Genomic DNA, 23709 nt, shown 5'->3' on the forward strand with positions numbered 1-23709 from the left:
ACCTATTTCGTAAACTTATTTCCCTTAAACCCTTTGCCATTGGGGAACACAACTTATTATTATAAATTATTTCACAATACACCAACAATAGAATCAAAATAAAACAGCAGACACCTGATAAAACTCATAACTATTCTTATTTATCTGCTTTCAATACAGATCCGTACTTACTTCAGTTACCTAGACATGCGACGGAAAATACATCAGGTATTTTGACCACTCTTGTCATACATCATATAGAATAACACGTCAAAGACACTTCCATATATATATATAAGCCTACGTTTTGGCTTAGATATTTTTTATGACATGTTTTTGTTCTTGTTGATTTGTTTTTCGTCTTAACTTGTCAAAATGAACAAACAAAATTCATTCAATACATAAAGTTCTACAATCCATAGTTAGAAACGAAAATAACTACACGATACAATTTTAAACGTTAACCTGACACGACTCTCTCCCCCAAGGCCTCACCACTAACATTCATAGAATAATAAAACCCACAGCGAACCTTAAATAATCTTGTTTTCTGATCATATAATCCACCAGAAGCTAGGCACTCTCGAAGACCTAAATTTAACACAATATTTGTACCACAGAAAAAAGTAAAACGCTTTGTTCAATCTTTTATTAACGTTAATTATTCCTTTACTAAAGTAGTTATGTAAGCTATTAATGAAATTAACAAGCACATGTAAGACACATTGAACAAAAAACATTGCAAACACTTCACAAATCAAAGAAAACATTTGCACTATCCCATACACATGAAATATTAACGTACCTCTATCCGAAATAAGGAAAATACCAGCACATAAATATAACCTTAATATAAAGACTAGATTCATTTTGGCTCCGGGAATGAAAATTAAACACCTTAAGAAAACTATATAATGAACCCCCCTCAACCAAAAAATCTTTAAGAAATAAAATGTGACAGTTGTCCAGTGTTTTACACAGATGAGAGAGTGCGTAATTTGAACACCAGGTAAAAAGAACACCAAGAACCTTCTTCCCAAGTCCATGAACATATGAACAAAAACACCCTATATTTTCTGAACAAAATATTAACATAATATTTACATGATATTAACATAAGAAACATCAGAGAAGTCTTGTTAATAAAATCAAACAACCCCACAGTTAACGAATAGCTAGGTACATGTCTGTATGTGTTTGGTCGTTATTTCATCACACTAACCTAATGTTATGAACATCTTTTGTGTAATATATCCCACAGTTTAACATTTATTCAATTTTGTCAATTTATTCAATTTCTTTATAAATAAATAATATGTAAATTCGTGTAGGTTCATATGAACATGGATAGCTAATCACTTACGATTCTTTAATTTAAATATGTTGTTGGATCGTTAAATATTAATTTTAATGAAAAACAACACAAACTTCTCGTTCTGGAGAGAGATCGTTCCAGTTATTGAAACGTGGTACCTGTTTTAGTAATATTTTTCCTTACAGTTAAAACTGTAACTTGTAATAAAGTAATACTTATAATTATTAAGTAAACCTAAAATTAAATTATATATCCAGATAAATCGACAAACAGAAGTATCGGACAATAGATAGACAGACAGATATATGTGTAAATGACGTTAAGACGTTTCTTATATATGTATATGTATAAAAAAAATACAATAGTTAAAAGTATGCAACTTTAGTCCTTACCTGGAAGTACCAAGCCAGATTATGAAGAAAATACATTTTAAAACATTCATCAACACCTTAATGTCCTTCTTCAGATGACGTGACATTAGAATCCACTGGCAAACGTCGTTTTTTAAGGCTTTTCAGCTGTACGTAAACAATGGAACTATGGGTAATTTAAAGCGTTATTTTATCAGATGCATTTTTAGGGATTAATATATTATTGAAATGAAACATGTAAACGTAACTTTAGTGACTCATTGCGAATCGAAAGAAAAATAGCGAAAAAAAAGTCGTTTTGAGTGTATTTTCTTTTACGGTCCGGGATGGCTCAGTAGTTAAGGCACTCGACGTTTAATCCAAGGTGTAGGGGTTCGAATCCACATCCCCCAGATTATACTTACCCGTTCACCGTGTGGACGTTATAATATGACGGCCAATTCCACCATTCGTTAATACAAAAAGTAGCTTAAGAACTGGCGATGGGTAGTGATAACTAACTACCTTCCATCCAGCCCTTCCCTACTAAATCATGAATAGTTAGCTCGGAATTCGAAACAAGCCAAACTTACTTAGAAAGCATATTTTATTCCCATTTACAGCTTTTACAATAACTAAGATTATTTTTCAGAACAGGCGCGACTTTTCTATGACTGGCATGATAATTACTAAATACAAAGTTTTTTACAGTAAAGAACGTTTTAGTATTTAAATCAACAATTCTACAATGAATTTAAATTCTAGAACTGATAGTAGTTACTTATTCATGTAAATACCACTCCACGTGAATTTTACAGATTATACATGAATGGTTAAAGAAAAAAACAATTTAAGGTGATTAAACAACTACTTTACTAAAGAACTAGTTAACGTCAATAAAACATTGAGTTACGTTTTTCAGAGTGCGTAGTTTGTGTTGGATTATACGATTAGGAAACCAGTTGATGTAAGTTCCGTTGTATGTTTTTTTTTTATTTTACGAATATTAGTGGTGAAGCATTCGGGGATGGGGTTAGTACCATGTTAAAGTTTAAATATGTATCGTGCAATTATTTTCATTTTCATCTGTGAATTGTAGAACTTTATATATTGAATGATATTTGTTTGTTCATTTTAACAAGTTAAGATGCAAAACAAAGCGACAACAACAAAAACACGTCATCAAGATATCTAAATCAAAAGTGGACTTATATATATAGAAGTGACTTTGAAGTGTTATTTATTCTACGTGATGTAGAATAATGTATTTCCCATAGAAAATTAAGTACCTAAAGTAAGTACGGATCTGTATTGAAAACAAATAAATATGAATATTTATAACAGTACTGTGAGGTGTTCTTATTTTATTTTGTTTCTGTTGTCGGTATCATGTGACATAATTTATGCAGTGCGTTGTGATGATTCATGACAAAGGGTTTGAGGGAATAGGATTATGACAAAGCTAGATATAATGACGTTATTATCTAGACTATGTAAGTGCTGTACAAAATATGGAGTGGTTTTTAAGTGGATGCTTATTTTGCAAGAAAACATAATTAGACGTAAGGTTAATGGGTTTAGAGGAATTTTGTTAAACCGTATACTTTTGAAGTTTTCCGTTGGTTTGTAAGCAAAAAATTATAAATTAGTAATAATTCTTTCTGTTAGCAATATCTTTAGTAATTTTCTCAATTGTTTGTTATATGCAGGGTTGAGGTAAATATGTCGGTGGGTAAACTTACACGTATCATTCAATACATCTACCAATAATGAACCAAACGATCCACTTTCCTTTACCGGCTCTTTGTACGATAAGAAGTTTTAGGCCTTTTCTTTAAGATGATGTCAAGTTTTGTTTTATAGATTTGATATTGTTTAGTACTTTTGTAGTTTCGTTACTAAATTCATCTACAAAGTTTTTTTTTAATGGACCTGCTTTTGGTTTGGTTATATGATTATATGGTTATTTGATTATATGATTAGCAAACCAGTTTATGTAAGTTCCGTTGAATGTTTTTTTATTTTATGAATATTAGTGGTGAAGCATTGGGGGAATGGGTTAGTACCATGTTAAAGTTTAAATACGTCACGTGCAATTATTTTCGTTTTGTAGGAATTGTAGGACTTTATGTATTGAATGAAATTTGTTTATTCTTTTTAACATGTTAAGATGAAAACAAATAACAACAACAAAAACACGTCTTCAAGATATGTAAGCCAAAAGTTGGCTTATATATATAGAAGTGACTCTGACGTGTTACTTATTCTACATGATGTAAGACAAGTGTGGTCAATGTAATGTATTTCCCATAGAAAACCGAAGTAACTAAAGTAAGTACGGATCTGTATTGAAAACAAATAAATTTGAATAGTTATAACAGTTATGTCTGGTGTTCCTGTTTTATTTTGATTCTGTTGTCGGTATCATGTGACATAATTTATGCAGTAAGTTGTGATGATACGTGACAAAGGGTTTGAGGAATAGGATTATGACAAAGCTAGATATAATGACGTTATTATCTAGATTATGTAAGTACTGTTCAAAACATGGAGTGATTTTTATGTGGATGCGTATTTTGCAAGAAAACACAATTTGGCGTAAGGTTAATGGGTTTAGAAGAATTTTGTTAAATCGTATATTTTTCGAGTTTTAGGTTGGTTTGTGTGCAAAAAATTATAAATTAGTAATAATTCTTTCTGTTAGCAATATCTTGAGTAGTTTTCTCAATTGTTTGTTCTATGCTGGGTTGAGGTATGTATTTCGCTGGGTAAACGTACGCGCATAATTCAATACATCTACCAAAAGGAATCAAACGATCCAATTTCCTTTACCGACTTTTTGTATGACAATGTCTTTATTCTTCTTATGAAGTTTTAGGCCTTTTCTTTAAGATGATGTCAAGTTTTGTTTCATAGATTTGATATTGTTTAGTACTTTTGTAGTTTCGTTACTAAATTCATCAACAAAGTTTTTTTTTAATGGACCTGCTTTTGGTTTGGCAATGAAATTGCGTATTACATTACTCTTGTTGATTGGAACGATTTTCATATTAGTTTTTTGTCCTCAGATGAATTAGATGCGGAATCTTCTTGCGGTCTTTGACTTGGTATAAGTTGATGTTGATTAAAATTACAGTTTGATTCTATTGTTACTTTCTTGCAGAGATCTTCAGGGCTGATTCTTAAATCTTAACACTGTGATGGCGAGTGGAGTTACTGCGTAGTTTACGCTTATATTTAGGTTGTGTTTCCAGGTTACCGAGTTCAAAGTTCTCGAGGTTAATTACATTGTTCGTTTGGGTGTATTTTTATGTTTTGTTTGTTTGTTTTTCTCTCTTGTATCTATTTCTTGATTTTTGTATATATTTCATGTTTTTCTCATTGTATATATATGTTTCGTGTTTCTTTTCTTATTATATATATTTATTATTGTATATATTTAGTGTTGTATATATTTCATGCTGTATATCTTTAATGTCTGTTTCATTGTATATCTTTCATGTTGAAAATATTTACTTTTTTTTTCATTGTCTATATTTCATGTTTTTATATATTTCGCGTGTCGTAACTACTTAATGTCATGCCATTTTGTACAGTATATTGTTGTAAATAAATTTCAAATTCTTGTCGTGCCGGTGTTTGCTGTGCCCATTACGGGTGTTTGTGTTTTTATTACCGTGTTACGTGTCGTGTTCGGCTTTATCTGTTGCTCTTGGCCGTGTGTTGTGTCGTCTCAGCGCTGTTTCGCCGCCTTTTCGTGTGTGTGGCTGTGTGTGTGTGTACACATTGTGTAGGTCGGTATGGCTTCGGCCATCCGACCGTACTCTTCTCGGACGCGGTCTCTCCGCTTTGTGGTGACCGCGGCCACGTTACCCTCGGCGGTCATAGACGACGTGAACGCCGTTTTCGGGGGGTAGCTACCCTGGACGTGGAGAATGCTTCTTCTTCGGTGGAGGGTGTCGCTTTGGGTGCTGTTCGGGTGGTGGGGATCTCTGCAGAGACTTCGGCCAACCCTTCGGGCCCGGGTTTGGATGGAGCTCCTGTGGGGGTTCTGGACGGCCTGGGTGGGCCTGAGGCGACCCTCGTCTCCGTACAGGCTCTGACATCGCTGTCGGGTGGTGTGGAGGTTGGGGGCTGTGTGAGCGCCCACGTTCCAACCACCCCTATAAGTGTTAGGGAGGTCCTGCTCCTGCTGTCAGTGTAGAGGTGGGTCCCTCTGTGAATGTTCCTGCCTCCCCTCTTTGGGATGGGTTAGTGGGGTTTTTGGGGACTCTGAAGCGCCCCTGCCTTTCCCTGCTAGCGCTGCTGCAGCTTGGGATTCCAAGGGGCCCTGGCTTTGGGAATGGTGGACGTTCCAGCTCCCTTCCCCGAGGCCGTGCTGGTGCTGACCCCGACGTTGGACAAGCTGCCGTCGCCCAGCTCGTTCGCGAGTTTGTAGGACTTTCCTAGTCTTCCCTGCCTCTCTGGCTTGAGTGAGGACAGAGGGGAGGTGCGGGGGCATTGCAGCCCCGTTTTGTTGCTGGACTTCGGTCCACATGTCTCTCGTGTGCAGCAGCCGTGGTCGGATGTTGGCGGCCGCTGCTGCGAGGAGGGGATGGGGTCGGGATGCCTTTGGCAGAGCATCGGCGGGAATACTGTTCGACGGGCTGGGGATGTCTCGTTTTACTTGTCTGACCATAGCGCGTTTCTCACCACGTTCCGGGATTTTGTCCCCGTTTTTCGGAGCCCCGGTGTGTGACAGTTCAACATCTTCCTCCTTGGCGAGGATGAGGGTGGAGACACTTTGCTTGCCCTTGTTCAGGAGCTCTGTTCTATTGAGTCTGTCACTGGGTCTTGGTGGGCAGGTCTCAAGGAAATCTGTGCCTCCTTGCTGTGGCAAGCTGGCATGCGCCTTTCGAGGGCTCGCTGAAAGGATCCAGCTGGTCTGAATATCTTTTCTTATGGCACCCCATTTCTCTCCTGAACGTGGATGCAAAGATTATTTTTAAGGTGCAGTCATGCCTTCCTTGGTCTGCTGCACTCAGACTTGTGGTGTGCAGGGCAGAAGTATCCAACAAAATCTGTTGCTTCTAAGGGACCTGTTCCATTACATCATGGATCGGGATATATCTGCCGTCTTTGTGTTCCTCGATTAGAGCAAAGCTTTTGATCGAGTTCACCATGGATTTCTGTGGTTCGTTCTGGAGAGGTCTGGCTTCCCTCCAGATTTTGTCTGGTACATGCAAGCCTTGTACGCGACCTCTTCGAGCAGGCTCTTCGTTAACATGTACCTGACATCTTCCTTTCCAATTCTACAGGGAGTTCGTCAGGGCTGCCCGCTGACTCCAACACTTTATCTGTTAGTTATCAAGTGCCTGCTCTCTCATCTGTACCACTCGGTCTCGGTGCGTGGCCTCCAGATGCCGGGGGGATCGTGCGTGACGTATGTTGCGCATGCAGATGAAGTGAGCCGGCTTCTTGAGAACTTCACATCCTTAGGTTCAATGCTGGCCATCGTCCATTGTTACTCTCGCGCCAGTGCTGCGCAGGTGAATATTCCCAAGTCTAGTGCTCAAGGCTTTGGTAAATGGGCTTCGGCTGCCGACTCCTCGCTTGGTCTGGATTGGACTGGTTTCCCAATCACCTGCTTCAGGATTCGATTTCTCGCGGGCCCTGGGGCTGCTTGGGAGGGGTGGTTTAGCATATTGGTTCGAACGTGCATGATTACAGCTACTGCCCTTTTAATCTGTTTCAGAGGGCGGAGGTGGTGAGGAGGAGGATCCTCCCTTTGGTCTGGTACCTGGGGGGCTGTTCTTCCTCTGTGTGACTGTAATGCACGAGCCATCGAGTGCCATGTCTATGCCTTTTTGTGGGGTGGCAAGCTTGAGGTGGTGTCTCGGTGCTCCTTGTCGCTCCCGCCTCGCAGGGATTGTCAGGGCATCCCATGTGTCCGGACCCAGTGTCTTTCCCTTTTTCTGTCTGTTACCTTTCACTGTCTGTCTTGGTTGGCACGGGGCGCAGGCTCTTTGGTGTTCCTATGAGCCTGCAGACACCTATGTGTTTTGACCCTCGTTCCTGGTACGTCGACGCTGGTGCTGTGATACGGCAGTGTTGTACCATGTCTGCCGATGTCCCGACGGACTCCCGTTCTCTCTACTGCCTGTTGGTCCCTGCATCTTCCCACAGGTTCGAGCGCTACCACTGTGCTCTGCTGTGGGACGTTATTTGGGGCCGCGTTGCGCTGCACCATGTTGATCGCTACCTCTAGGCTTTCAAGTGGAAAAGGTTTGCGGGCCTTTTTTCGGATCCTGTCGCTCTCGGCGGAGACCATCCTGTACCATGTACCGGTCCCTGTTCCCGGCCTCCTGGCCTTTACCTTTGATTACACAGTTACCATCTTTAAGTACGTCATCTGGCTTTACTGGAACAACTTGGTCTTCGAGCAGGCTCTGTTGTCGTACTTTTCGATACTCGGTAAGGGTAGGTATCGACTGTTATTCTACCTTGAGGCGAACTACCAGCGCCTGGGTTCCGGGACGTTTCACCATCTCTGGCGTCCGGACGTCTCGTCCCTTTGTGCAGTGATGGGGGGTCGGGTGGATGTCGGCTTCTGAGCCGCCCTGCCTCCACTTTCGCTTTGTGTATATTTGCTGTTTTTTGGTTTTTTCTATATTTACTGTTTTTGTTTCATTTGTGTATATTACTGTTATATATATTTACTGTTTTTTGTTTTTGTGTATCTCAATGTTTTTGTTTTTGTGTGTATTAATGCTGTACATTTTTAATGCTTCTTATTTTTGTATGTATTAATGTTGTATATATTTCATGTTTTTTTCCATTTGTTTATATCACTGTCATGCCTTTTTGTAATGATTTCATTGTTGTAAATAAATTCAAAAAAGCTCTGCATTTTGAGTGGAGTTTGGTGCCGTTATTTGCTGTGCCCGTGACGGGTGGTTGTATTGTTTTGGCCGTGTGCTGTATCGTGTCCAGCTCTATCTGTTTATCTTAGCCGTGTGTTGTGTCGTGTCCACGCTGTTTAACAGTCGTTCCGTGTGTGTGTGTGTGTGTGAAAAGTCTCGTGTAGGTTGCACACTATATTAGGCCGTGGTCCATCTGCTTTGTGGTGCTCACGTCCTCGATACCCTCTGTGGTAATAGACAACTTGAACACCGCTGTCGGGGGTAGCCATACTGAGTGCTTCCAGCATTTTGGCGGCGGGCGTCATGTGGAGACGCTGAATTCAGCTGCTCATACCCGTCGCCTACTGGACCAGAAGGATTTTCCCTTGGGGGACCAGCGTGTGCCCGTGTAACCAGCCGGCCAAAACATTAAATGAATCACTCTACAGTTGGCCCCTTTCGAGATGTCCTACGGCGTTATCAAGGACGTGTTGGTGGTGTGTGGGACTGTGTACAAAATAGAACACAAGGCGTAAAAGTCGCGCCCGAATGTGTGCATAGGGAACTAGCGTGCCTGCATGGACATGAGAATGCCGGTCAGAACTCTGTATCAGTGAGCGGTTTCCGGGTAATGTGTAATTACCCGGGCATGCGCCGACTGTGTCGCCACTGTGGCCTCGAGTGATGGCTGCGTCCTCTGGGGTGGTGGGTAACGCTTTGGGTGCTGTTAGGGTGGGGAGGGCCTCTGAGGAGGCTTTGGCCTACCCTTCGTACCCGGCTATGGACGGGCCCCCGGGGGGGTTCAGAAAGGCCCGGGTAGCCCTGAGGCGTCCCCTGTCTCCCAAGAGGTTCGGGCCTCCCTGTCGGTTGGAAGCTGTGTGGGCACCCACGATCCTGCCACCCCAGTAAGTGTTGGGGAGGGTACCTCTGAGAAGGATCCTGTCACCCCTGTCAGTGTTGGGGTGGGTCCTGCAACCCTGTTCGGGTTTGGTCAGTGGGGTTTGTGGGGACTCGGCACTGGCTCTGGGGATGGTGGATGTCCAGGGCCCCTCCACCGAGGCCATGTTGGCGCCGACCACGACGCTGGACGAGCTGCCATCACCCAACTCGTTCGCCAGTTTCTTGGACTTCCCCAGTCTTCCCTGTTTGTCCAGACTGAATGAAGACAGTGGGGAGGTGCGGGGGCCTTGCAGCCCCGTTTTGTAACCAGACCTCGCTCCGGATGTCCCTGTTGTGCAGCGGCAGTGGTCGGATGTCGGCGGCCGCTGCTGCGAAGCGGGGCGGGGTCGTGTGTCACGGGGCACAGGCTCTTTGGAATTCCTTTAGGCCTGCAGACACCTATGTATTTTGACCCTCCTTTTGGTACGCCGACGTTGCTGCGGCGATCCGGTAGAGTCGTTCTGTGTCACCTCATGAGATACTTGGTTGGCACGGGGCGCAGGTTCTTTGGTGTTCCAATGAGCCTGCTGACACCTGTGTGTTTTGACCCAGGTCTGGTCGTCCAAGCAAGTTCATCCCGAGAGCAGACCGCAAGATGCTAAAAGAGGTCTCCAAAAACCCTAAAATGTCATCACGGGACCTACAGCAGGCTCTGGCTACTGTTGATGTGAAAGTGCATGCCTCTACAATCAGAAAGAGACTGCACAAGTTTAACTTGCATGGGAGATGTGCAAGGAGGAAACCTTTGCTCTCTAAGAGAAACATCAAGGCCAGACTGACGTTTGCCAGAGAGAAAGTAGACAAAGACCAGGACTTCTAAAATAATGTTCTTTTGATAGACGAGTCCAAAATTGAATTATTTGGACACCAGAACAGGGAACATGTTTGGCGTAAACCAAATACAGCATTCTAGGAAAAGAACCTCATACCAACTGTAAAGCATGGAGGTGGAAGTGTCATGGTTTGGGGCTGCTTTGCTGCAGCAGGATCTGGACAGCTCACAATCATAGAATCCACCATGAAATCTCTGTATCAGAGGGTGCTTGAGGATCATGTGAGACCATCTGTAAGAAAATTAAAGCCAAAGCGGAACCGGACCCTGCAACACGACAATGACCCAAAACATACCAGTAAATCTACCAAGGACTGGCTGAAAACTAAGAAATGGAGAGTCCTGGAATGACAGAGTCAAAGCCCAGATCTTAATCCCATTGAGATGCTGTGGGGTGACTTAAAACGGGCTGTAAATGCAAGAAACCCCTCAAACATCTCACAGCTGAAAGAATTCTGCATTGAAGAGTGGGGCAAACTTTCTTCAGACCTATGTCAAGACTGGTAGATGGCTACAAGAAGCGTCTCACTGCAGTTATTTCAGCCAAAGGGGGTAACACTAGCTATTAGGGGTAAGGTGTCCTAACTTTTTCCTCAGTTAGAATATGCATTTGTGTAGAATTACATTTACAGAAGATCTTGAAAAGTCTTTTCTTCAGTTTTAATTGTTTAGTTATATTCCTATAATCTCTCAGTATTGTTGAAATTGAGACTAAATATCTATATATCCAAACATGTTACAAAAATACACAGGCTTTCATAGGGTGTACTAATTTTCTCACATGACTGTATAACATTCTATTTCTTTTTCTATATATGAGTAGTCTGTATATCTTTATATAACATTCTATCTGTCTTTCTATATGCCGAGTTATCTATGTCTCTTTCTGTTAATCAGTTTTGTATCAATTTGTCTGTTTATCTGTTTACCAAGCTGTATCTATCCACGTGTCTAACCATCCACCTATCTAACAAGATAAACATATTATTATACTTATTAGAATATTCACATCTTTTGTTCCTACCGTTTCATATTTTACTTCGAAGTCTGTTTTGAGTGTCATGTGCTTTAATCATTCGCACCGCTATATTGTAGTGTGTTTCTGACAGTCAATCAGAACATACTGCAATGACGTCATGTAATTTGTACTGTCATGACGTCATTATATTAGCGCGTGCTAGAAATCGCAAGAAGAATTATACACTCCGTAGGCTACAACATAATAAAAATATTTGTTTCTTTTAATTTTGGTTTTATTTATTCTTGAAAGAGAACACTTTTAGGTACTCTGTAAAAGTATATCTAATATGTACCTAGTTCGCTCTCCTAGTATTGAGTGTAGTTAACGTGAAGATGACCTAGGAAAGTCGAAACGTTGTTCTCTGCTTACCAATAAAAGTGTTAATATCCATACCAGTCGTTCTGGATTACATAGAGAATGTATGGTTATAGATGTACGAGGCTGGGGGGGTATGGAACATCCCACCTAGTTTGCAATACATACAGCCATTCTGGCAAAATTAAATTAATTTCGATATTTGAACCATCACCATATAAATCAACATTCATACATTTTAAAGTGACCAAATTAAACGATTTCATGAAGTTTATCTCCCGTCTTATATATTTGTTCCCTAAAATTTAGCTTATTTACTTCGCTCAAAATATGTACAGTTTCACCATCTCTGAAAAATTACCGGACTATCTTGGTGTCTGATAATTAAATATTAAAGTTTAGCGCTGTCGATATTCAGAGACACTCCTACTGGCAACTTGATTGGCTTAGCTTGTTTCCTTCTGTTTCACTACGACATCAAACTCGTGCACATTTTCAAATGGTGAGTTCAAGGTTTTACATTCATGATCTTAGAAAAGCATACATCTCCATCCCTCTATAGTACGTGCATGAACACACATAGGTACCCGTTTAGACCACTACCCATCTAATTCTTCCTATTAATCAGAACCATAATTATCCATGTTAAAAGCAGGTATTTCTGGAAACGAAACCAGCACCGAGAGAGTGATATACGTAAAACAAATAATTTGTAAAAAAATAAGTTCTGTCTTCAGATGATGTTTTATTCCCGACATCTACTGCAGTAAGTTCAACTTGACACCTAGCGTGGTGCGTACAATATTTTAATCATGGATGGCTTCAGCTGATAGGAGTTTTATTGTGTATCAAATCCACGCTTGCTTTAGTGACAACATTCCTGGCTTAACATGTTATTTAGGTTCTGTCTTATGTAAATATTGTCAGCTACAACGTTTAATCATTCATTTATTCCTACTTGTTTTTCTCTCTGATAAACGTATGCTCACGTAACTCGGACAGAGAAGTAAAATAGTTGCCACCCTGGAATTTCTTACTTAACCCGATCCGTCTGTCCGGACAACAAGAAAAACATTTATTACTGACGCTAAGCACTGCAGAGACCCGGAACACAATCATAGAAAGAAGCAGACATGAAAGAACCGGATAAAAAAACACTTATTACTGACACTAAGCACTAAAGAGACTCAAAACACATACATAGAAAGAAGTAGACATGAAAGAACCGAAAAAACAATCTTACTGTAAAAGCTGTAAATTGCAATAAACTTTACTTTATAAATAAGTAAATTCAAAACGATATTTTGCTGTTTTTTTATAAATCCGTTATGAGTCACTTAGGTTACGTTTATCTGTTTAATTTTGAGTTTACTTAATGATTATAAGTATTACTTTATTACAAGTTACAGTTTTAACATTAAGGAAAAATATTACTGAAACTGGTACCACGTTTCAATAACTGGGATGATCTCTCTCCAGAACAAGAGGTTTGTTTTTTTTATTTTTATTTAATTCAATATTTAACGATCCAACAATGTATTTAAATCAAAGAATCGTAAGTAATTAGTTATTAATGTTCATATGAATCCACGTGAATTGACATGAAAAGTGGACATTGTGTTGCAACTCACTGAATTATCTGTTTGTCAGTCTATTTGTTTATTTGTCCCTTGAATGGGATGGCAGTGAGTTTATGGTTTTACAATGCTAAAATCTGGAGGTATTTTATTTTTGATTATATCAAACAATATTAGGAAAAAACAAATAATTATTAAACGATACTTAAGTACACTTACGACAGCGAGAAGAAAATCAAATTTAATAAAACAATTATGATAATTTTAAAACATATCACATGTAAAATATCATGTTAAAAACCTGTCTACTTTAAATATTTTTCTGTCGTTGTTAATCGAAGAGCTGCAGAATGGTCTATCTGCGTATTTGTGTGTTGTGGATTTTGAATAACAAAATTCACGATTCGTTGCATTAGGTTTGGTGTTGCTTGTGTAAAAAGTTGTTTGACAATTGCTATAAATAGGGTGACGTAATCGTCCCGATATTGTGGATTTTAGTAATGTCTGACAAAGCCTTAATTTAGAAATATAATCGTATGTATGATGCACAGATTTATTTAAAAATCACAAGAGACTTTATGCATGGGTGTTTTTGTTTGTTTTATACTTGTAACCTTGTCTAACTATTTTGAAACATTGTCATTGTTCAGGTGTTCCTGATTAAAATATTATACAAACTTAACTTTCGCTGAAGTGTGTAGAAGCGATGACGTCACACATTTTCCATGGCACTAAACAAACGCTGTTTATTGGTGAAACAGCGTCGCAATCACTATTTATTTTCAATCAAAATCAATCAGTAGAGGAGAAAAATCTCTACCAGTTAGATACGAAGAACAAGACATTTAATATTACGGTCAGTAATAATTATATTCTTTTAGGCTAAACTGATAATTATCGCTTTCATTGTCCAGAACAGGTTGTTCTGGGTGTGCTATTTGATAAGTATGTTATTTCATGTGTATTTTTGATTCTATATTGTGTGACGGTACAGTATATCTGAGACATTATGATGATTCTTGTCAGCGTGTGTTGTATATATCTAGCTGGTAATTACGTTTAACACTCTGAATATTTCAGTCAATAAAATTTACTGTAATGAACGTTGGGTCGGTGTTTAATGGTGCAAAGAGACTAAGCTATCTGTGCCAAAATATAACCCGTAAAGATCCGCGATGAAACGTGTAATGAAAGAACGTCGAGTTAACAAAGCCGAATACAACAAGTGAAATTCCAGACAGCCCCTGGGGAGGAGGTACGTTATTTATTTCAGAACAAATGTTTAATATTCTTTAAAAGCAGCACTTCCATAGTTACGTCTTTCCTCGTCATCTTGTGCTTTCGATGTTTCCGTTTGCTGTTGGGTAGTTTCTGGAAACAAAATGGTAACAAGGATACCTGGAAACCGAAAACCACATCAAGTATATTTCATTGCACCTTCTCAAGTCCGAAATTATGAAGTACTATAAAACAAACAGGATTAACATATGCCGAATTCGTGTTTTATTAAAATTTCTAACCATTAAATATTATTTAAAGCACAACACGTGTCAGCTTCATTCCAAATGATTTTTTTTAACTTCTGGTAGTAAAATTTCAGTAAGGAAGAATAGTAAGTTATAATGTATGTAACAATAAACTACCCACCAAAAGAAGTGAAAACTGCCATTATACAAAACATTCCAAACCATCCAAAAAATTGGGATTAATTCAGTAAAGATGACAGGCCACACGATACTTGACGCACCCTAGTTTGAGATACAAAAAACAACAACATTTATTATCAACCAAAGTAAAACAGTGAAAACAATTTGTCGAACATAAATGTTTTATATTTCGCGTAAAATGAGAAAATTAGACGAGTCGTAACTGGAAATAAAATATCTCGATTCCTATTCAGTTTTCGATCCTTTTATTAATGTAAATAAAACCACGACCTATACATCCAGAACGTAACATTATTAATCTAATATTTCGCTCTTTCAGCAACCATATCCTGATAGTTAACTAATCCAGTTGAATCTAGCAAAGATAATAACAATAAACTTTTGATTCAAATGAGAAAATATTTTAATAGAGAAATGTCCACCCGTTTTTCCTTATTAATTAAAGGAAAAAAACTTTATTTGCGTATGTGTTATCGAACAGCAAAGCCACATTGGGCTATTTTCGGAGCCCACCGATGAGAATCGAACCTTTAATTTTAGCGCTGTAAGTTCATAGACTTACCGCTGTACTAGCAAAGGGCTTCAGCATTTCTGTGATTAGAATGTTAAATTAATTATACTTATTATTATTATTCTAATAAAATGCTCTTTGATAACTCACTGTAAAAACAGCTTGTAATGGATTTCGTGATAAATATGTCATGACTAAAAATAGCGAACAAATATCTTAAGATTTTTTTATTAAAAGGACATCAACTCATATACGTGTTCTGCAGTGGTTTAGGCTTAGTTAAGAACTTATTCTATCACTCTAGCTCCCACGGTCTTACCGCCATAAATAGAATCATTCCATAGATAACAACGGTGTACTTCATTCCAAACACCTCGGCATTAACAGCTGGGATACAAACAAAACAGATTGGAAAGGTGGCGTACAAAACAGAAACCCATATTAGAAACATCGCTTTACCCCCAGTAGATGACGCGATCAACGTGAATAATAACACCGTCTTCATTCCGAACAAAATTAAAACAGTTGACTGCAAAATAAAATAAAAATTCTAAACTTAAAATGCATTTATTCGTCAATCAAATACAACAAATTATGTTAATTTTGAAGATAAACAAGAAATTACAATCACAAATAATAGCATTCACTAGACTAACATGATACTGTATACCAATTAATAAAATTATACGACAACTTATTATTATTATTATGAGTTATATAATAACGTTAGTTCATCAGATTGTTTTCATTATATGTACCACTATTCGGATAAATCTGGTAAGTAGATCAGTCTACTCTTAGTATGCAAATAGCAGGTGCAAATTGTATCACCGAACATGCTCGTTTTTCTCTCGTGAAGGTGTTTCAATCAATTTCCCTTTTCATTGTTAAAAGATAAGGCAAATATTTTCCGGTAGGTGGTGTAAAGTAACTGCTTTCTTTCCAGTCTAATACTTTAGCCCCCCAGTGGCTCAGCGGTATGTCTGCGGACTTACACGCTAAAATCCGGGTTTCGATACCCGTGGTGGGCAGCGCACAGATAGCCCATTGTGTAGCTTTGTGCTTAATTCAAAACAACTATAACTTTAAAATTAGGGACAACTCACCCTGATGGCCCTTGAATACTTTATTGAAGAATTTAATAATTAAATTATTAAGGGGATAAAGACCTTTATATCTGAGCTAGTTATTAATGATGTTTTTATTTTAAACTATATCTTATCTTAGTTTTTAATTTGTATTTGTTATATTCATATTTTTTAACAGAATGTGAAGCTTTACTTTTGTTATTTCTTCTAGGACATTGTTTTTGAAGTGGTTTATTTCGTGTACCACAGGGATGCAGTAGATATCCACATTAGAAAGTTTTCAATGGCTCATCGTAAATTAGACTTATCAATGTAAAAACTGGGTCTCGATACGAGCAATTAGTGAGAGGAATACATAACTCATTGTGTAGCTTTGACTTTACCAACAAACACGTTAGAAGTGACGCCAAAAGTCTACACGTAAAAGATTCTGGCTATTTTATTTTATATAATAATAAATGTATTTATTTATATAGGTTACAAAATATTTTAAAAATAGATATTCTGCTTGTTCCCTAAAAACATGAAACAATTAATATTTTTAATACTATAAACATAAACACACCTTGTAAGAAGTTTTTTGTTGAATTACGCCTATCAAGCCTCTACTAAGTGCGTGAAACGCTGAGGACACAGAACCAACAGAAGCGAGAAACGTATCATCGTGAATGAATGATTGACCAAATACCTAGAAATATATATATATATATATATACACACACATATATATATATACACACACACATATATATATATACATGAAAATAAAATTTTAAAATATCATTACATATTCTACAGTTATTATATTTTAATTTAAATCAATCTGCACTCTATTGATTGACGAAAATGTAAATGATAAACTCAGTTGAGATTGTTTATTTAATAATTCACTTTATCCGTTTACTTTCATCTCAGACAGTTATAGCTGTTGTCATAAAACCTTAATGTAGGACCGAATTATGAAAACGTAATGTTCAGGAGGTAACAGAATTAAAAGTCCTTAATAACCTTATCCGTCACTGGCCCCATAACGCCAGTTTACTTTATTATTAAATAATATTAAATGTGATGTCACATACTTTGTAGAATGTGTTCACGAATGTTACTGAGTGAAAAGAACAGACAGCCGTTATAACTAGCAGATAGAACTGTTTGGTCTTGAGGGCTTCTTGTGGGGTTACTGCAAGGTCTTTAGACTCAACCAATTCGGGTCCTGGTGAGTTCTCATTGGTCACTTCCTTGATGTCCACAGTGTTATCTAGTCCTTTCTGGTCCAAGTTAGAAACAGTGAAACATTGTTGACAGTTTGGTTTGATTTTTTTAAGGTAGAGAGCATCAGGTTCATCTGAGTTCTATAACTATAAAGTTTAATTTCACCAAACTTTTGATCGATTGTAAATTTTAATTTCATCAAACTTTTGATCGATTAAAAATAGATCTGATATATGGATTCATTATTTACTGCAACAAGCCCAAATTACAGTTATATGCACAAACACCTGTAAAAACATTGACAATAAATTTATAAAGAAAGACGCAAACTATCCCAAACAAGGTGTTACTTGTTAACACTAACAACTGATATCTAAATTAAACTTTCCTGAACAAGGTTTTAGCTGTTAACACCAACAACTGATATCTAAACTAAACTTTTAAACTTTCCAGAACAAGGTTTTAAACGCTAACTTACGATCGCTAAATTACAAACTGTTTTCCTTTCACTAATTGTTAACAACAACTACGAGTTTATTTTATTTCATTAGTTACTGATGAATTTGTGAAACACAATAAAAATGAACTGTGGTTTTCTTCACATTGAAAGAAAACAAAAGCACTAACAGTAAGTTATTTATTTGTACTGACTACAGAGTCCTTCGGTGAGACCGCATGGAATTCATGGAGTTGAAAGATTAAAATCAGGAGTTAGATTTTCCGTAATAAATAAAACATGTAGCCGAGTTAGGCTTTCTTTCACAGAACAAACCAATCTAACACTAACTGTTTCCTACCTCAACTTCACGAGACTTTGGTTCACTGTAGAGTAACAAACCCACAAATAAAAAACAGCCGTGTACTCCTGCCATCAACAAAAACACTGAAGGGATTGCGTCTAAAACATCAGGATCATCGAAGTATCTGAAACACATATAAATGTATTGAAGACAAAATGTGAAAACTAGTTGATGTAACATATAAAAGAATATATTAGTCGAAGAAAATATATGAGCTGACCAATTAAAAAACATAAATACGTTCGGCGAGAAAGGATGTATAAATCAACCATTCAGAAAATATGTAGCTACATTAGTGTGAAGAAACATACGAAACTACCAATCAGAAGGAAAAATATGAACATCTCAATTAAAATAACATGTAATTTTTTTCCTGGAAGTTCCTTACATTATTCGTGGTATTAAAAATAATTAAAAGTTATCATGAAAGTTTCAAAATCAGATTCAACACCCCACACACTCACACCTAATAATTATAGTATTACTGTCTTGCAAACTTTCATCTGTGTTTTCAGGCGAGTGTCCCAAATATTATTAATAATCAAGTTCCATCATTACCATCATAAAAAATAGCAAACACAAAATTGTTATATAATCATTATAAATATTTTATAGTGTGTAATCTATATGTAAACTCCTTTTAATATGAAACACACAGCGCCCCCTCTCCCACTCTGAAAGATACCCAGTCTCTATAAGTATAAAATATTAATTAATTTGTTCTTTGATCTTGCTTTGGCCATTTTATGTGTTGTAGGTTTTAAAAAACCCTACAAAATTCTCTCCGTCATTTTTTTTCTGACAGTCTTACCCATCAGACACAGGCTCCAGGTCATGCCTTCTGTTGAGCCTTCTATGTATTACAATTCTGGTAGTATTCGTTTTATTAACGTTCTGTACCTTTTGCGAGATCCATAATCAGTAGGTATCTCTTGTAAAGAAGAAAATTGCCACATCGAGAACATAGCTTACAAAAACACAGCGAGCAGTATAAAAAGTTCTACAAAATTCTCTGTTATTTTTTTTCTGACAATCTTACCCATCAGACGCAGGCGCCAGGTTGTTAGGGTTAACGAAAAACGTCTGTACATAGTTCATTAAAAGAGGAGCAGCAGCATATCCTGAAGTAAGTATACCTATTACTGTGCTTTTCTTCTCTGGAAACCACTGAATATAAAATTTAAAAACATTTAAAAAGAGCAAGCGGTTAATACTGACAAAAGAATTCGTATCAGTCTGTATAGGCCTACGTCACTGCAGACATAATAATCATACTTGAAAGAGTTAATGATAATAAATCTTATACATATATGATCCTATAAAAGACCCGAAATGTGACTTCAAGTTACCATATCAACATGCTCGCTCGTTGTGAAAAAAACTACACGTTGTCGGCTTCATAGGGAAACGTATTGAAAGTGATGTCGTCATCGTGTACAACAGCAGTCAACAGTCAGAGCAAAAAACTCATTATTTTTTAGGCTCCCCAAAGAATAAACAAAAGATTAAAAATTTAGGTCTAGGTTAATAATACAGTGTATCATTACAAACGCATATATGGCAGTCGTCACCTAACTTATCTATGAGTTTCTTACCTTCACTCTCTTCATGAAGAATCTAATGCAATAGTAATAACAAACAAATGAATTGATGTTCCATCAGAGGTCTTAATTTAACGTCTTTATTAATTCTCGAATAACTAAAACAATTGCACGTTTAGGTGATATATTAGCAATATCTTCAGTTTATGAATAAATTATTGAGTTAATTTGTTTGTTTTAATTTAAGCACAAGACTACACAAACAACTGTGTACTCTGCCAGCCACACGCATGGAAGCTCAATTTCTGGCGTTGAAAGTCATCCAGGCATGCCGTTGTGCCACTGGGGACCAGTTATGAAATACAAATATCTTTCATACATTATTCAGAACAAATTTAAAAAAATGTAATGTATTTAATAAGTTTAGTTTTATCTCAAGGAGTAATAAATATGGAATATAATACGTTAATTTTGAAAACATTTTCAAAAAGCAATAATTTTGTATTTGATGAATACATTATTTTGGGGTTATCGCAGTAAAAGTTATTTTCTTCCTCGTAATGTTATTCAGTGTAGTTATAAAAATTAACATTAGTGTTATTAAAAACAATAATAGTAAATATTATCTTCTTTCTTATAGTTATGTATTGTGGATTTGTCTGTTATCGTTTAATTGGGTAGTTTGTTTCATCTGCATTTTTGTATTGAAAATCACTATTCACATCATACAATATGGAATCTAAATATACACATGAAATAAGATACTTATCAGATAGCACACCTAGAACAACTTGTTCTGGACAATGAACACGACATTTATCGGTTTAGCTTAAAATAATATACCTACCTAAAACAATTTCTTCTGGACAATGAACGTGATATTTTCGCCTAAAATAATACACCTATTACCGACCGTAATAGTAAATGTCTTCTTCTTCATATCTGCATGCACAGAGCCTTTTAGAATACTTTCTGCGTTCTGAAAACTCTTCACATCTGACTGATAGAGATTTTTCTCCCCTACTGATTGACTTTAATTGAAAATAAACAGCGATTTCCGTGCTATTTCACCAATACTTGTTGTTTGTTTAGAAGTATGGGAAATGTGTGACGTCATCGCTTCTGCACTCTTTAGCGAAAATTAACTTTGGATAATATTTTAATCAGGAACACCTAAACAATGTTAATGTTTCAAAATAGTTAGACAAAGTTACAAGTATGAAACAAACAAAAACTCCTATGCGTAAAGTCCCTTGTGAATTTAAAATAAATCTGTGCATCAAACATAGGTTTTTATTTCTAAATTCAAATAGTTATATATTGCTATATACAAATTAAATACTCTTCTACCTCCATTGCAGTGACTATTAGTTGGCCATAAGCACACCCTAGGCCCAAAACGTGAAGTGCACCAAACGTGAAAATTGTAGCTGTTAGGCCCGCCTTTATGCTCCAATACGTTGAAGAGATAGCCCCTCTGGCGTTGAAAATAAAAAAATAAAAAAATTAACTGTTATAAAAGTGCTTTATAATCCTAAAATGTTCGAGAGAGTAGTTAGATTCGGCATTTACGTGTGTAAATCAGAAAATATAAATAGAAAATAAAAAAAACCTAATACCGAAAACTTACCTAAGAAAATAAGCGAAATATATGTATCAAATACATTGTCGCTATTCTTACACAATTTCATGCGCTGAATTAAAAATAACATGTATTTCTTTGAATAGAAAACAGAAAGACAGTACTGAAAAAGGACGATTATTCTTGTTTTTTATAGGTTTACAAATTAAAACTGAAATTATTTTACAATGGTTATGGACACATTTCAAGTTCCAAGAACAATGGGTATATTTTTTGCAGTCCTTCAAAATTATCCCCAATAAAGGATAAAACACCAAATGAGCAACAAATTTCTTTTTGACCGACTATATGGAGTAGTCAATAAACAAACAAACAATAAACATTTGTAGTGAATCACATTCAATGAGAAAGGGAACCTGATAAAAATGAACACTCCTTCTTACAAGTTTCCCGCTGGTACAGTGGTAAGTCTTGGGATTTAAAACGCTAGAATCAGCAGTTCGGTTCCCCTCAGTTGACATAGCAGATAGTCCAATGTGACTTTGCTATTAGAAAGAAACTTCTAAAAACAGAAAATTTTGATTACATGTTGGTGGCCAAAGAATACACAAGTACCAAATTTGTCAAAGATGAACTTCACGTAAACGGATATACTGTATACCGGCGGGGACCACTACAATAATTTTATGATAGATTTTTATCTCTGTGATTTTACTTCGCTTCCTAGATGTAGAAAACGAATATCTTTTTAAAAAAATTATGCATTATATTTCCGAACTCAGGTGTTAATTTCAGTTATTTCTTATAATTTATGCAATGAAATATATATATTTTTGAATTCAACGCACGAAACTGTATTAAAATAAAGTTTATTAACATAAGAATTTAACAGTTTATCAAACTGAAAAGCGTCTTCACTTTTAATGTTGTGTCTTTGTAAACCTTCCAATTGATTTTCCACAGAATATATTCTTATTAATATTCCACGTCAGATACCAAGACAAAAGTAGATTTAGTCTCTGTTTTACAATATTTTTAGTTTAAAATCCAAGGGAGTTATGGGTATCTTACATGAAGCAGGACAAGCCAAAGATCATGGCTTTACGTCGTCCAACCTGAAGACCTAACCATCCTCCAAAATGTACGAAAGATATACCAAGGTAAAACGTATACAATACCCAGCTGACTTTTCCATAAGTTACTGTTCCGTCAACTCGGTTTCTCAGGTACGATGTTAAGTATGGATTTAAGTTACCGAAGGTAGGAAATGTACCAAGTCCAAAATGGATCAGAAAGCATCCAAATACAGAAATATACGGCCGAATTTCCATATTCTGCGTAGGGCTAGACGGTGAATGAAAATTACTGAAAAAATAATGTACATATTCAAGTTATTTAACAGAGCACAGATGCCCAATTGTAATGCGTTGACTCAAATCCAAACAAATAAATTTACTGAATAATTTTAACATTTGGTTATTTCACAACAATGAATATCGTTAATATTAGGTTGTTTTCTGTACAAGTACAGTTGTAATTACATAGTTTTTAATTGTAAATATTCCTAAACATTGCTTAAAATTCAATATTTTACACAAAACGCTAGACACGGAGGTGTCTGCGCATAGCTGACTATAATTCTGAACCGTAAGAAGGACATCAAATGAACAACACCCACCGCCAGTTTTTTCAGTACCCTTGTCTAAACGAATAGCTATCCGTGAGACTGCCCCCTCTAGTGCAGCGTTAAGTCAACGGATTTCCAACAGGCTTCGATTCTTCTCGGTGGGTTCAGCAGATAGCAAGATATGGATTTGCTATAATAAAACACACAATCCAGTAAAACTATGACAATCGTGGCGGGAACGTGGAACCAGAGGTTGAAATTTTGGGCATGTTAATAATCAGACTACACCAGAATTCCCTTGTTTGTAAACTAGAATATTTAGGATTTTTAGTTATTTTGTTTCAATAATAAATATATTAGTAATCATATAAAGTTTGCTATTTTTCCAGAAAAATTATGACTTTAAAAAGTTCTGATACTCTGGTTCAATTATAAAGTGTTAATTATTGTTAAATGTTCAATTTTACCCGTT

General features: G+C 36.8%; 1 protein-coding gene across 3 annotated transcripts; it reads right to left on the minus strand.

The window, feature by feature from the left end:
• Positions 1–13226: 13226 nt before the first annotated feature.
• LOC143240092 (apicoplast pyruvate carrier 1-like) lies at positions 13227–23413 on the minus strand. Of its 3 annotated transcripts, none has more exons than XM_076481945.1 (10): positions 23289–23412; positions 22682–22975; positions 21379–21505; positions 19527–19654; positions 18485–18611; positions 17555–17743; positions 17041–17163; positions 15707–15916; positions 14857–14957; positions 13227–14607 (listed from the first exon to the last, which is right to left on the minus strand). In XM_076481945.1, exons 2-10 carry the CDS (start codon positions 22939–22941, stop codon positions 14538–14540), a joined length of 1335 nt encoding a protein of 444 aa, XP_076338060.1. In that variant the 5' UTR covers positions 22942–22975; positions 23289–23412; the 3' UTR covers positions 13227–14537. The 3 variants fall into 3 exon arrangements, with proteins under 3 accessions (XP_076338060.1, XP_076338059.1, XP_076338061.1); XM_076481944.1 differs by having other exon boundaries at positions 17555–17827; XM_076481946.1 differs by lacking the exon at positions 15707–15916 and having other exon boundaries at positions 17555–17827; positions 23289–23413.
• Positions 23414–23709: the final 296 nt, after the last annotated feature.

The sequence above is a fragment of the Tachypleus tridentatus genome, chromosome 13, assembly GCF_004210375.1.
Source record: "Tachypleus tridentatus isolate NWPU-2018 chromosome 13, ASM421037v1, whole genome shotgun sequence".
Taxonomy (NCBI): Eukaryota; Metazoa; Arthropoda; class Merostomata; order Xiphosura; family Limulidae; genus Tachypleus; species Tachypleus tridentatus.

Excerpts from the sequence above, each read along its gene's own strand:
- LOC143240092 (XM_076481944.1), bottom strand. The coding sequence starts at position 22,941 with ATGGAAATTCGGCCGTATATTTCTGTATTTGGATGCTTTCTGATCCAT. Across the intron at positions 19,655-21,378 it reads TAATAGTCACTGCAATGGAG|TGGTTTCCAGAGAAGAAAAG; the intron begins GTAGAAGAGTAT and ends TTTTATATTCAG. Across the intron at positions 17,164-17,554 it reads TCGTGAACACATTCTACAAA|GTATTTGGTCAATCATTCAT; the intron begins GTATGTGACATC and ends ATATATTTCTAG.